The following is a 15490-nucleotide window of genomic DNA, read 5'->3' as shown; positions in this document are numbered from 1 at the left end:
GACAAAGTGTCCCTATTTATCCTTCTTATCCTCAGTACCATTATCAGGAAACAACTAGTGTATTAACAACAATTGTTATCTAAGTTTAGATACAGAAGTTATGAATGTTCTGTCATCTGTTTTCTCTATATATCCACATTCTCAATGGTTTTTTTTTTTTTAAAGGACACATAATGAGGCTAGAACATTTCTGCCACTCTAGCAGATATAGTTTCAGAAAAGTGCTTCTCTATTCCAAGCTGTAATTGCTATTATTACATGGTGGAAAATGGTAAAATAAGGGTTTGTGGTCACTAAGAAACAAAACAAAACAAAACAAAACAAAAATGTTAAATGTTTCATTTAACCTTCATCATTTCAAGAAAAAACAACAACAATGGAATATACACAGTTTTTATTGTGAAAAAAACAAAATGCCTGAGTGATACCGTCTATTTACTGCTTGCCTAGCTAACTGGTGTTTTTGTTAAGTGCAAGTCTGTCAAATATATGAATATTTTATTCTACACGTTTAACATTTCCGTGGCTGCTGAATAATGCACATTTGTTTGGGCAATACAATTTTTTCCAGAGTAGGTCGTGGCTTCTCATATGCTCCTTGTGCTGCGGCGGCTGGAAATGTATGCTTCAACTGCAGGAGTTTAAAAAAAAGAAACAATTTTAATTGCTTACAAATCATCCACTTTCAAATCCAACCTGACAAAAGACCTCCCTTATTAGTTATGTATCAAACTGACAGCTCAGTTTCAAAATATTCAGAGTGCTCCTGCTAGATTTAAAGATGAGAGGAAAATGGGCCTATGAGAAAAAGGAAAAGAATGAAGCAGCAAACTTTTAAATATCCTAGAATTTTAATACTGAATAAAAAAAGAATACCAAATTAAAATGAACAAAAAAAATAATCCTCCTGGAAATATTTAGTTAATTTATATTATATAAGGGAGGAAACGGCATAGTGGCTCAGTAGTTAAGATGCTGGGTTTGTTGGCTGGAAAACCAGCAGCCCAGATTTCAGAGCTGAGCACCATGCGTCAGAGTGAGCTCCCGTCTTCGCCCCAGCTCCTGCCAACATAGCAGTTCGAAAGCATGCAAAAGCAAGTAGATCAATAGGTATCATTAGGAAGATAACAGCACTCTCTAATGTCTTGCTGGCCATATGACTGTGGAAATGGCCTTGAAATGGAAATGAGCACTTCTTCCTCCAGTCAGCAAGTAGTGGAGTAAAATCCACAGGGAGACAAGGGAGGGATGTAGCAAAATAACAAGAAAGCAGGCCTGAAATCCTATCCTTGCCTTAATGTTCTTCTTTTCAGATTCTTTGATATGATCCCTGCTTCAATTCATTATCCTAAATTAAAGGTCGATAACAAGGTCAAAAAAAGCTTAGCAGTCTAGAGTTGTTGTTTTAGTTTTTGTCTCTCCCCTTACTACATTGTCAACAATTTGGGAGACAGAAAAACTGATATAATCCTGCCTTCACATTCCTGAATTGAGACATCCTTCTGCCTTCTTCACCCTCCCTCCCTTTTTTTAATCTGCCCTCATCTGTAGATTCTGAATGGCACACAACAAGGTAAAAATATAGAATAAAAACAAAAAGGCATATAATTAATAAAAAAGAGAGACCTACACTTCAGACCACTAGTTATGGAGAACAGTATTTTTCTACTATAGTTCTTACAAATACATTTCCACTTTATTCTGCATTGGTCAGATCTTCCTCAAATGCTAGGTCCAGTTGTGGAACCTTTTAAGAAGGTTCAGAGAAACTGGCACATGCGCAGTGAAAGAAAACAAGGATGACTGGAGCTTGGAAAATGAGAATAGATTGATGGAACTGGAACATTTAGCCTTGAGAACAGATGACTAAGTGAGGGAAATGATAGAGTAGCCAGTGCTCTTCAAATATTGTTTGGCAACTGTCACATGTCTCATTCAAGCCTACCTCCTTTAACAAACATATCAATATATAGATCAATGTTTAAAAAACACAAATACTTGATATACATTTTTGTTCTTAAGTAAAAATAAGCAAAAGTAACTTTCTGCTAATAAAAAAATAATTGAAATGGAATTCAATAATAGAAACAAAATGAATTTGCCTCCATGCCTTCTATCAGCTCACCCATTCCTTACTTTCCAACCACCTTTCCACCAATCTTCAATATACAGTATTTCCATTCTCCCCATCAGACTGATTTTTTCCCAGTCCACTAGACCTCCTTTTGAAAATTACTGCATTTTTTATATTGATCATTGTTCTATAAATTGCACATTTTCGCATCCCCATTAGAATGTCTTCAGGTTCCCCATAATATACCTACTAATTTGCAATACAAATAGGACAGCTTCTATGCACAGCATATACAGTATGTATACAAAGTAAGTACAATGACCATTCACAATAGTAAGACAATAGTAAGAGTTGATAACAGAATCACCCAGTTAGATCCAATATCCTGACTGCATATCTTATAAACATTTAACATGTCATCTACCAATGACAAACTATAACTAAATATAACTATTCACTAAAAAAAAAAAGTACACTGGCCTCTCCCAAGATGATTCTGTTCCTATCATCAATTCATATTTCGAAGTGGTCACAAATAACAGAAAAAGAGAGTTGGGAGGGACTTTGGAGGTCTTCTAATCCAACCCCCTTCTCAAGAGGGAGACCTATGCCATTCTGGACAAATGGCTGTCCAATGTCTTCTTTAAAATCTCCAGTGATGGAGACCTACAACATCTGAAGGCAAGCCATTCCACTGATTAATCATTCCCACCATCAGGAAATTTCTCATTTCTAGTTTGGTTCTCTCCTTGATAAGCTTCCATCCATTGTAATATAATTCATTAAAAAGTTCACTGTCTGTATTTTTCACACGCCATGGCAGTTTGTCCAATTTTTTTGCCCTCTTCCATAACTACACTTATACTTGTAAAATATATAAAATATGCTAGGTGAGGATCTTCTACTGAAAAAAAGAAACTAATAAAACAAGGCCAGCAAATTACTTCAAAACAGTTCCATTAGCTAGGGATTAAAATATAATAGTACTCATTTTTACTTGTGTTACTGTACACTAATATATACGTCTGTTTCTGGACTTTGTCATTGTCAATTCAAATGAGAAATCTTGAATGAAGTATTTTTCTTTGCTTTATACTTACATTCTGAAGGGGGTCTGTCAGTAAGATACTCATGTGCTGTACTTTGACTGGAGCAGAGCTGCAAAGCAGAAATAGAAAAGTTTTTTTTTTTTATATTACCGATTTAATTCCCCTCCCCAAATGTATGATTAAATCAGATGACACTGAGCACCTTATAGATTCAGTTTTTATTCTTCTGAAATAACACTTGAGTCTCCCATGCCATAGTCCTATGATTACATTTTAACTTGATGTGTAAATCAGTCACCCTAAGGAAACCGTATAGCATAAATGTGGAACTTTTTATATTGGGTAAAACATATATAATTTCATTACATATGTATTTGCACTGAAAACCTTTGTGGAAAACTTACCTGTCAAGGTTAGTGAGTAATGCAATAAGGTTGTTGATAAAAGCTGATCTTGCTCACAGATGAGACACAACCAGTTATACATTTCTGCTCTTCTTCCCCAGACATCCCTTCTTTGGTATAGTAACTGGCTCTTATTTAACTAGGGATTAAAAAGGCTAAGGGCAACTCTAGCATTGTTGATTTAGTCCTTGTTTTAGGGATGTAGACACAAAAATGTTGAGGTTTTCCAGATTTAGATAACAAACATAATCACCCCTCAATTATGACTAGTAAGCAGCTGTGGAACCAGAATAAGAAGGTACAGTGATACATTTCAAACATTTTAAAACGTTTTCTACTATAAAACAGTGGAGGGGTTTCAAAATTGTTTACTACCGGTTCTGTGGGTGTGGCTTGGTGGGCGTGGCATGGCTTGGTGGGCATGACAGGGGAAGAATACTGTAAAATCTCCATTCCCACCCACTCCAGGGGAAGGATACTGCAAAATCCCCATTTCCTCCTGATCAGCTGGGACTTGGGAGGCAGAGAATAGATGGGGGTGGGGCCAGTCAGAATTTTTACTACCGGTTCTCCGAACTACTCAAAATTTCTGCTACCGGTTCTCCAGAACTGGTCAGAACCTGCTGAAACCCACCTCTGGTATAAAAGGCAATAATTAAAGAGAGCAAAATCTTATCTATCTTGCTCATTAGTGGAAAGGGAAGTCAGTGACAATAGTTGAATCTAATTTCAGGAATAGGATTATAAAATTAAAGAAAAAACTACAATTGTTATTTTTGTGAGATTGTGTAAAAAAAAATACTGTTAGTTCCAGAGAAAATAATAATAAAAAACCCCTCAGCACTGTTATATAAAGCACATCTCCTCAGCTTTTATTTAAACTTTATTCTAAATTTTAAATGTATATACTGTTTTTCAAATAATAGAATGAATGCTTTATGAATTTTATCACAAGTAGCATATATGCTTTCAATAATAAAACACACACCAAGGAACAAATGTATTTTAATGGCTGTGGGATTTATGAAATAGTGATAAAGACCATCACTGTAATGTTTTAAGATTTAGTTCAAAATATTGTAATGCCCTGAAACAGTTACAAATACTCTAGCAACTGAAAGGATGAGATGGATAACAATGAGAAGTTTTCAGTGCATATTCTTGAGGAAGTTAGAATTAAATAAATGACGGAAACAATTTGGGGTAATGTAGCAGTTTAAATACTTAGCCCTACATGTAGAGGCTGAGCAGCTACAGATTGAAGAAGAATTGAAGTCTGGAAAGATCCTTAATTTAGAACAGTTAAAACAGCTATCCACACACAATTTCCTAGGCTTGGATATGTCTGATGTTCCAATAGAAGAAAATATATGTAGCTAGAGTTGAATTGTGAGTCTTTAGTGTCTTTGGTATTCTGGATTGCCACAATGCATTTGTACTTGTCTGAACAATATCCTTACACAACTCCTCCTATGGATGGTTAGGTTATTGCTTTGGTAATAGCCAAGTGCTCCATTACCAAAGTAATAACCTCCCACAAGAGGAGCTAAACAATACCCTAATCAAAGAACTACCAAAGAGAAAATCACACCCCCATCAAAATTGGCAAGGTAAGCCACTGAATTTAAACATGGAGCAAACCCCACACTCACTTGCACTGATGATGTTAACCTAGTTGAGTAATGAAACATCTGCAAGCAAACAACTCAGAGAACACCAAGGACTTCACTGTATATGATGTTGTTTTTCTCTCTGAATTGTTTCAGATAACCTTCATTTTGTTGCGGAAGTGCTATTTACAATATAAAACCTTCTGTTATGCCCTCATTCATCTACTGTACGATAGAAATAAAATAAGAAAAACACGAGCAGGTCATATACCTAGTTTTCTCTTTTCCAGCGAATTTAGAACTTCTGTCAACTGGTGCATTTTCTAGCTTCTTAGAAACATTTATGCCTCCAGCTTTGACTGTTGAAGAAAGCAGGAATATTGTATTTTCCAATATAATAATAATAATAAATAATAATAATAATAACAACTTTATTGTCATTGTACGTGTATACACAGTATATCCATACAATAAAATTCACTTAACACCCAAAGACCAGGTCCAACACACATAACAATCCCCAAACACACCTCCATCCACCACAAATTCCCCACTCGTAAACCATCCACACAACAGACCAAGTAATGCTGTCCAACAGCTCACTGATGGTGGCCCTTTAGTTTTATATTATACAAATTATATTATACAAATGTATTCAAATCTTCATTCAAAAATGCTAAAAAATAAGGTTAAGTTCATACATCATATGCTCAACTTTGTTTTAATCAAGGTTCGTTTCACACAACATGGTAACCCACAAACAAGTATGCAGGAGTTGGCTGGTAGAGAGATATTTGTACACAAACAAGTCAACTGCACTTTGGCTTGATGTGTTACATAAATGTTGTCACAGACTCAATTAACACATTATGCTAAGCCAGAGACACTCAAACTATGGATCACAGCCCAAAGAATTGGGAGCAACTATGGGGGAGAGAGTTATGGTTACAGATTTTTTACAATCTGATCAGACTTGTATAAGGAAAGCTTGAGGATTGTCACGGCTCACTCCCTTTTTTGCCTGTGTTAGTCCACAAAGCTGGAAAATTCTTGTGATATGTAGAATAAATTAATTATTTAGAATGATACATTTTATTATACTTATTTCGTATCCAACCCTAATCCCACCAAAAGAATTAATTTATTTATTGGAGGAGGATGTCAAATACATAAGCAACTATCCTATTCCATGGTTTGTCCACAAACCATGATTTACTGTCTAAGTTTACAAAACAAAATCAAAGAAAATATTATGGCTTTGCAAGTTGGATAAATTCGGCTGTTGGTTCAATCCACAGCCATTCCATACTGTTTTCTGCCACTGCTGATTTGGTCTTCAAAAAGTATTTTTTATCCACTTGAAAGCATCAGCAGACACATGTTTTCTGTCTACAAGTTACTCCCTTGAATATCTTGATTCTTAGGCTACACTTAGAAACAGAGATGATATTGTCCTTCTTATTCAATGAAGAAGACATTCATGCATTTACATGCACATAAACCAGATTAATGCTGGTGATGATATATAACCAGAAACATTGTTTTTATTACAACTGTGAAGTTTGTTGTCTTACAATGCTCTCCCATATAGCTACTGAGAACCAGTCTGATCTAGTTGTTAAGGCCTCAGGCTAGAAACCAAGAGACTGGCAAGGACTGTGAGTTCTAGACCTACCTTGCACCTGAAAGCTAGCTAGGTGAATTTAGGTCTCTCAATCTCTCTCAGCCCAAGTTATCACACAGGGTTGTTGTTGAGGAAATAGAAGGAGGAAGGAGTATTATGTTCGCTGTCTTGAATTATTTATAAAAATAATAAAGGTGGGCTAAATATAAGGAAGGAGGGAGGGAGGGAAGGAAGGAAGGAAGGAAGGTAGGTAGGTTGCCAGCCTACAACATAACCATAAGTAACACCATAAGTAGCTACAATTCATAAGGCTACCTCTTTTTCCTAGTGGGATGTCAATAAATTGAAAAACATTATGTAGTTGTGGCATTAATGAAGATATCAGCAGAGCTATCCCATATATTTATAGTAATTATCTTCAGGCAGCTTAATATGAACTATATTGGAAGTGCTGCAATTACCACCATACCTAACAATATTTACTTAAAAATTACACTTGTACATGAAAATTTTTATAACTTTCCAAAATACTGAAAGAGAAATAAAGATTTTATTTTAATTCAGTGCTAAGGTAAAATGGTTTCCAGTCGTGTCTGATTCTAGGTGCTGATCTCCATTTCTTGGCCGAAGGAACCATTGTTCCTGTGATCATTTCCGTGACCAGGTGGCCAGTATGGCAATACGCCAAACGCACATGGAACGCTGTTACCTTCCTATCAAAGTGGTACCTATTCATCTACTTGCATTTGTATGCTTTCAAACTGCTAGATGGGCAGGAGCTGGAGCAGGAACAGGAGCTCACCCCACTGCCCAGTGCTTGGGTCTCAAACCCAGGGCTGTCAGCTTTTAGATGATAAACTCAATGTCTTCAACCGCTGAGTAATTGCAATCCAATTCATTGCTAACTATGCCTTAAGTTTCTGCCAACAGTATAAAATTTTATTTTGAGTCATGACAGTGAATAGGATTTGTTTTTTAGAATTTTGAACAATACTTGTTAGAATTGTATAAACACATTACCTGTTATCTGCCGTGGAACATCTGATATTTCATGAGAAATGGCATAGCACTAATTTTCCCAAGAGTATATTAAAAGATTATTTTTTGCTGTATTAGTCAAATGTACACTGTTATATAATAATATGCTTGCCAGTAAAAAAAACCCAATTAGCATCCTTTTTTTTTTTTTTAATTTGATTTATATGCCGCCCTTCTCTGGAGACTCAGGGCGGCTTACAATGCGTTAAGCAATAGCCTTCATACTTTTGTATATTTATACAAAGTCAGCTTATTGCCCCCACAAACTGGGTCCTCAATTTACCTACCTTAGAAAGGATGGAAGGCTGAGTCAACCTTGAGCCTGGTGAGATTCAAACTTACAGTAATTGCAGACAGCTGGTGTTAATCACAATGCTATCAGTCTGCTGAGCCACCAGGCCCAATTGTAGCCAAGCTACAATTTAAAACAGAAGTTAAAGTCCTACAGAAAAGTTTGAAATCAACAGCCCAACTATCTAGATTTCTGTATGGCATAAGGATATTTATTTGCTTAATTTATTTAAAAAATGTATATAGCCGCCTATCTTCCAACCAACTTTGGGTAGCACCCAATCAAAAGTTAAAACAACATGCATGATCGTATTAAAACTATAAAACTAAACAGATTAAAACATTAAAAACAACAAAGACCTGGCATCAAGTCAATCTTCTAATGTCCCATTATCCAACTGTAACCAGACACCTGAGGGAAAAGCCAGGTCTTTGAAGCTTTATGGAAAGGTAGTAGGGTGGGGGCTGCTGAACTTCAGGAGGCAAAGTATTCCATAGGACAGGGCCTGCCACTGTTTCCTACTTTCTACTTCCCATTAGATCAGGGGTCAAGTGGCAGGCTAGTGTGTGAAGCTCCATTTGCACAAGTGACAGGCAAGCATGTGAAACCATCCCCCCGCGCGCCACCTCAGGCACTGCCAGTCCATGGAGTTGGAAAGGTTTGGGACTGCTTCAATAGATGACAATATTTGGGGAAAGGACTAGAAGCATGTCCACCATGTTTACCTGGTTGGACAGGTGGATGTCCAATATTGCTAAATGTTGTTTGCCTCAAATTAAACAACAGTGTGATATTTGTTTGTTTGTTTATTTGTATCCTGCCTTTATTATTTTTACAAATAACTCAAGACAGCAAACATATCCAATCCACCTTCCTCTTCATCCTGTTTTTCCCACAACAACAACCCTGTGAGGTGAATTGGGCTGAGAGAAAGTGACTGGTCCAAGGACATCCAAGAGCCTTGGTGGCGCAGCAGACTAAAGTGCTGTTAAGTAGCACCAGCTGCCTGCAATAACTGCAAGTTCAAATCTCACCAGGCTCAAGGTTGACTCAGCCTTCCATCCTTTCGAGGTAGGTAAAATGAGGACCCGGATTGTGGGGGCAATAAGCTGACTTTGTATAAAAAAGAACACCGGTGGGGGGGGCCGAAAGCCCTACTAAGCAGGTATATACAAAAGTATGAAGGCTATTGCTTAATGCATTGTAAGCCTCCCTGAGTCTCCGGAGAAGGGCGGCATATAAATTGAACCAATAAAACAAACAAACAAACTGGCTTTCAGGACTTGAGCTCAATATGTTCACAATCTGAGTGTCACATCCCAGACACCCTGACCTTCTTCCTCTATCAATTAACACAATACATTGAAAACGTTTCTGCCTTAATTGAGGGATTTATGGTGTTCTAAACCTGAAAGCTACTTAGTTCCAAAGTTTTTAAACTTCATCTTATTCTCTTCAATAAAACTCTCAAGAGAGAATCTTGCCTTCCATTGAAATGGACTACAAAGAAACTAATAGTAGGAAAGAAAAAAATAGAGAATGTACACTAAAAAATTACTCCTGAAGCATAAAAAACATTATGTGGAATGTATAAAAACATCACCACAGTAAGATAATTTAGGCAAATATGAAATTCAGATACATATTTAAATACTTGTACAATGATTATAATCGTCTCTTTTAAACTGCATTGGTCCTCATTGTAACTTACAGTTGATAAAAATTAACCAGGAAAATATTAACAGTGTGCAGCAAATAGGATTCCATTCTAATGAAACTTTAACTCAAACAGGACCTGTAGCTGGTGGTGTACAGGAGAACACATGACAGCACACTATATTGATGGTGAACTGGAGAAAAAGCCCCTGCCCAGAAAAGAGATATATTATTTAGATTTTGTCTGAGGAAAAAAAGTGACAACGTTTTTTTAAAAATAGTATTTGAGCTGAGGAAGTTGACTAAGGGTTAAAGAGAAGTTTTTCCAATAAACGAGAGAGAAGAGAATATGTGGGTATGTATGTACACCAAGTGCCTTGGTATTTTTTGGCACCATGTAAGCTATTTTTGTCAAGGTTCTTAAAGAAGCATTTTTAAATGTTTTATTTCTTCTGAAATATTCATGTGATATCTGGGTTTTTGTTCTCAGGCACTACCTTCTTGGCAGAAAAAAAATAAGACTTTAGCAAACAAATATTATTTTAAATGCAATTTATTGTTGCAGTTACTTGATGTTCTAAATTGACTTAAATATGTAATTGCTACATATTTCCCCAAAAAACAACTAAGTATCTCTTTGTCTTCTGGACAATGTCCAGATCACAGTATCACATTGTCTCCATGCATTTCTATTTTGACTACTTAGGTGTCACCACTTTTCTGATTAAATCCATAAACTAAATAGGGTTAGGCCTAGTTAATACTGGGGATGAGAAACTACCAAACAAACCCAAGGTTATAAACTAATCTGGAAAACAATTTTTTAAAAATCTAGAATATGACCAAGAAAACTACACAGATGTGTCTGTAAAATCATCAAGATTTAGTCTTAACTTAAAAGAGACTTGATTTTACAATTAACAAGAAAAATGTCCAAAATATTTGACCAAATTACTTACTGTAAAGTGTTCTTCCTTATCTCAATCAACTAAAGAATATTGCCAAAAACACATATTAATAATCTGTTGTTGCAAAACAGACTTAGACTTCTTCTCCTAGTATTGTATGTATTTATTTTAGCCATCATCCATTTGTGAAAATGTAGTTCTTGATATTTTAATAAAGTCCAACTACTGGAGACATATCGAAACAGCTATGTTCTTACCCTGCACTGATTTGTTCTAAGTCATGTTACTAGGTTTTTTTTTTATTTCAAATAAAAATTTGGTAACGAGCGCGAATGAATGAATATTTTCACTTCTATTTTGTATCTTCAACAGTAAGACATTACCACCAAGGTTTACAATATTGTTTTGGGAGGTATCCAATTATACCTGAAACACAGATAGCCCTCGGCTTACAACCACAATTCAGCCCAAAATTTGTTGTTAAGTGAGACATTTGTTAAGTGAGTTTTGCCCCATTTTATGACTTTTCTTGCCTCAGTTGTTAAGTGAATTACTGCAGTTGATAAATTAGTTGTTAATTGAATCAGGCTTTCCCATTGACTTTGCCTGTCAGAAAGTTGCAAAAGGTGATCACATGACCTTGGGACACAGCAATGGTCATAAATATGAACCAGTTGCCAAGCATCTAAATTTTGATCATCTGATCACGGGGATGCTGCAAAGGTCGTAACTGTGAAAAACTGTCATAAGTAACTTTTTTCAATGCCGTTGGAACTTTGGTCACTAAACAAACTGTTGTAAGTCAAGGGCTACCTTTACTTTTTCTGGAACTGTAAGTTTATTCTTAAAAAGGAACTAATGCCGCATTTTTAAATTTTAAACCTTCCATTATTCAAGCTCAGGACTCCAAAATCATATAAACAGTATCCATTCGTCAATTTACTATAAAAATAGATTGCTGGTTTAGGAACCTCAACTCATTCCTCCCAACTATGGAAATTCAAAAGCAGCATTCTGACTAAATAATTACAGTATTGATTTGCTTGCAGTATTGATCTGCTAAGAATTATATTTAGGTTAAGTCAAATGTAAGGGTCTCCCAATCGTAAAGGGGAATGGAAGGTATTAGGATGCAGTATTCAGGAAGAATTCAGTTAAATAAAATTGGAGAGTCCTTTGTTGCTTTTTTCTGTTAAGAGAATAAAGCTATGATTTTTGCAATTCCCGATCGTTAGCACATATAAACAATGTTAAATTGTTACAATTTTTATTCCAGTCTTATGCTATGTGGTTTCAGGACAGTATTTACAGCTTCCTTACGATAAGGAAGAATAAAGATTGGGATGAAATATAGTGTAGTGACTGACCCACAGTTTAACATTACAGTGTACTATTGAATTGACAAATTATGGTTTTTAACCATTCCGTTTACATTTTTAATCCCACTTTTATTATTTTTATAAATAACTGACAAGCATACTTAACACTCCTTCCTCCTCCAATTTTCTCCCCAACCACCACCTTGTGAGGTGAGTGGGGCTGAGAGAGAGGGACTGCCTAATCCTTCAGGATTAGGGTTAGGGTTAAAGCAGAACTAGAACTCAGAGTCTTTCTAGCCAAGTGCCTTAACCACTAGACCAAACTGATTTTTGGACAAGCAACTATATTGGACAGTTGCACAGTACATTGACTCAGTGTTTACTGAATTATCCCAAATCACCTGCTTTTGCACAACATTCTCTCTCTTGTGACGAGATGGGTGGCAAATAAATTTAACAAACATAGTAAAACAAGTAATTTCTAAGTCCTGCATGCTACACATATCCATAATCCTGATTAATTCAATTTAATAAAAAAACATCTTTCCTTGGTCAGACTGGGGTACAAAAAAGCAAAATCCCCACTAAGTTCTTCAAGGAAACAATATTGTCTTTAAAAAAAAAAAAAGACAGTATACAACACTGATTGGCTGCTATGTTCAAACCAAACCCACTTTTCCTTGCCCAACCAATGAGGAAAATGTATCAGGTAGAACTGGAGGAAGAGGGAAAGGTGTCATACAGTATCACTGCTGTAACTCTCTATCAGTGCTATCTTACCATTGGCTATGACGGTATTTGTCTGGATAAACAAGACTGCAGCTGTCTGAATAAACAAGTCACATCAAGACAAACTACCCACACTTTAATCTCTGTGTTGTGCAATCCCAGCCAAAGGGTGAGGAGTTTGGACATAGTACATTGCACCCTCACATAGTTCCACTTTAATTATGGTTTACAATCTTTTAGATCCACTTACTGGTGGAAACAGGAGTAAGGCCAGCATATTTGCCTTCCTTTGGCATTCTTATGTTGGCTTTTGATTTCTACCAGATTGTGGGAAATGATAGGGGCCGTAGCCCAATACAACTTTCTTATTGGTGTGGAATCTTAGTTGGAGGAAACATTAGATTGACAGGTGATTGCTGGTCAACTCAGTTTCCTATCCTTCATTCAAAATAGAAAAAACTTTGTCACTTTGAATGTACACTAATCTGCACACATTAAAATGAATACAACTCTCAAAGGGTCACCATCTGCAATATACACAACATACACTAAGTAAACATGACAAAATAAATACAAAATTATGCATGTGCCCACATATATTATACGACACAGAGAAACAACAGCCTAAGTTGGGATACTTTTTTGTGAGTCACAGGTAACCATTAAACTACTAAGCCTGAGATTTTCAAACTTGGCAGCTTTAAGACTTATGGACTTCAACTCCCAGAACTCTGCAAGTCTTAAAGCTGCCAAGTTTGAAGACCTCTGAACTAAGCCAATACCATAATTAACCAACTAGCGATGTATCTCAGTTACTAACCAGATGGAACCCAGTTGCAAGGCTAACCGCAAGCATATGAAAGAAGCTGAAGACAGAAAGCGCATGTGTGGCCTGTCTTTAGCCCTTTGGGTTGGGTCCCTTCCCAAAGGGAAGAACTGTGGAAATGCAAAGGATCGGCTTTCAAAACATCTAGGATGGAAACAACAGCTGCACCCCCCCCTCTCTCCCCCCCCCCGACAAAGCGTAAAGAAGCCCGTGAATGCAGCAATGCAGCCGCTGAGAGGAAAGGGGAGGAGCCCTTTTCTGGATGGTGCAGAGAAAGTGAAGGGCTCAGGTCGTAAAACCACAGTCGCCATAAAGATCAAAGCACCGCCCTTCCCCCACCCGGCGTCTGCTGCTCCCGAATAAAACCCAAGCAAAACAAGGAGGTCCCGGGCTGTACTTTGGCCTCTTATTTACGCGGAAAGAGAGTGAACCCGGCCGAGGCATCCCGGGCGGGCTGAAAGGGAAAAACAGCAACCCTTGCAGAATTACCTGACGCCGAAGGAGAAGCGTATATGTATGCTTATATGTGTGAAAGCGTCATATATCTAGCGTACAGTTTCACATTTTCTACCCCCACCCCCCACCCCGCCATTGTTATTGTGCAAGCGAAGTTGCCCCTTTAGGCTTTAAAGAACTAGCAAGTCCAAAGTGAAAGTTTCAGCCGTTACTGAGAAGACTGGAGACCATTCTCCTTCAGTAAATCTGAGCTTTTAGGGGGCGGGAGAGAATCCGCTTCTCTAAGGAAACTTCCACTGAAGAAGTGCGTCACGGGCTCCCCACCTGCCCCGCTCCCTTTCGCTGACAACCTGCCTCCTTACCTGCGGGAAGGTGCTCCCCTTTAACCGGGGAAGGCGGCGGGGACAACTCCGGATTTGCCATTGAGAGTTCGGTAAAAGAGCACGCGATCTCACTACTAGGTAGCGTTACTACTAGTCCTAGTACGCAGGGCGCCGCTTTGCTTTTTTTATTGTGAAAGATAAAAGCGGGGCGGGGCGAGGCGAAGCAGCCCAGAGAAAGGGGCTGGGAAGAGGAAAACTTGGCGGAGTTTCACAAAATTTCGGGACGTGCTTAATTTGAGACGTAAAAGAAAGCGAAGGAGAGATTAGGGTAACGCCTCCTGCTTACAAAACTGTTTTTTTCCCCTCCAAGCCAAAATGGACTGAACCGTGTTGGATTGGGATTTTTCAGTAGCGTGAAAATCCGGTCATTATATTTTAAATTATAATTTGTCTGTTGTTAGAGGAACCCAAAAGGCGGTAGCTATCATTTTAAGTAAGGTTTTACATCACCCAACTTGATGATATGCTTCACACCAAGCCATGATGTATTTTGTTGTGTTTGATTTAGGTTTGCGTCAATCAGTCAATGCTGGTTTGTTAATCTAATGTTAAGATTAACCACTAGGCTAGGCAGAGGAGACCATGAGTTCAAGTCTCACCTTAAGGGTCCAGCACTGCACATTGTCGTTTGGTGACAGTTGCATTTATGCCCTGCAAATATTCGTTCTGGCTAGGACTGCTCAAACAACAAAGCACAGAACAGGAAGTTGGATCAACCAATCAGCATGCAGGGCATGCCCCTCCACACAACCGCGAGTGGTATTTGGGAGATGTATGTAGCACCGTGTCTGTAGCTTATGCTTATCCATCAATCCTTTGGCAATGTACATATGTGGCAACAGCTATGAACTGTTGCAGCAATTCTAATTCAGCCTTTAACCATGAAACCCAGCTGGTGACTTTGGGCCAGTCATTCTCTCTCTCAGCCAACCTACTTCACAGGGTTGTTGCTGTAGGGAAAATAGGAAGATGTGTTGGATATGGTCACCTCTTTGAGTTATTTATAAAAATAATAAAGGCAGGATATAAATAAATAGAATTGCAACTCAGCACCCAGCTAATACAAGAATACAAATGACTAATCAGAGAAAAGTAAATTAAACCACCCTTTACACTATATAA

General features: G+C 37.5%; 1 protein-coding gene across 1 annotated transcript; it reads right to left on the bottom strand.

The window, feature by feature from the left end:
• Nucleotides 1-377: 377 nt before the first annotated feature.
• Nucleotides 378-14621, bottom strand: DAPL1 (death associated protein like 1). Its single transcript, XM_034425676.3, has 4 exons — nucleotides 14348-14621; nucleotides 5409-5496; nucleotides 3175-3232; nucleotides 378-631 (listed from the first exon to the last, which is right to left on the bottom strand). Exons 1-4 carry the CDS (start codon nucleotides 14406-14408, stop codon nucleotides 512-514), a joined length of 327 nt encoding a protein of 108 aa, XP_034281567.1. The 5' UTR covers nucleotides 14409-14621; the 3' UTR covers nucleotides 378-511.
• Nucleotides 14622-15490: the final 869 nt, after the last annotated feature.

This window comes from Pantherophis guttatus, chromosome 1 (genome assembly GCF_059756535.1).
Source record: "Pantherophis guttatus breed Tessera chromosome 1, ASM5975653v1, whole genome shotgun sequence".
Classification (NCBI taxonomy): Eukaryota; Metazoa; Chordata; class Lepidosauria; order Squamata; family Colubridae; genus Pantherophis; species Pantherophis guttatus.
Note: the sequence above shows the minus strand (reverse complement) of the source record. Positions and strands in the feature narration are given on the sequence as shown.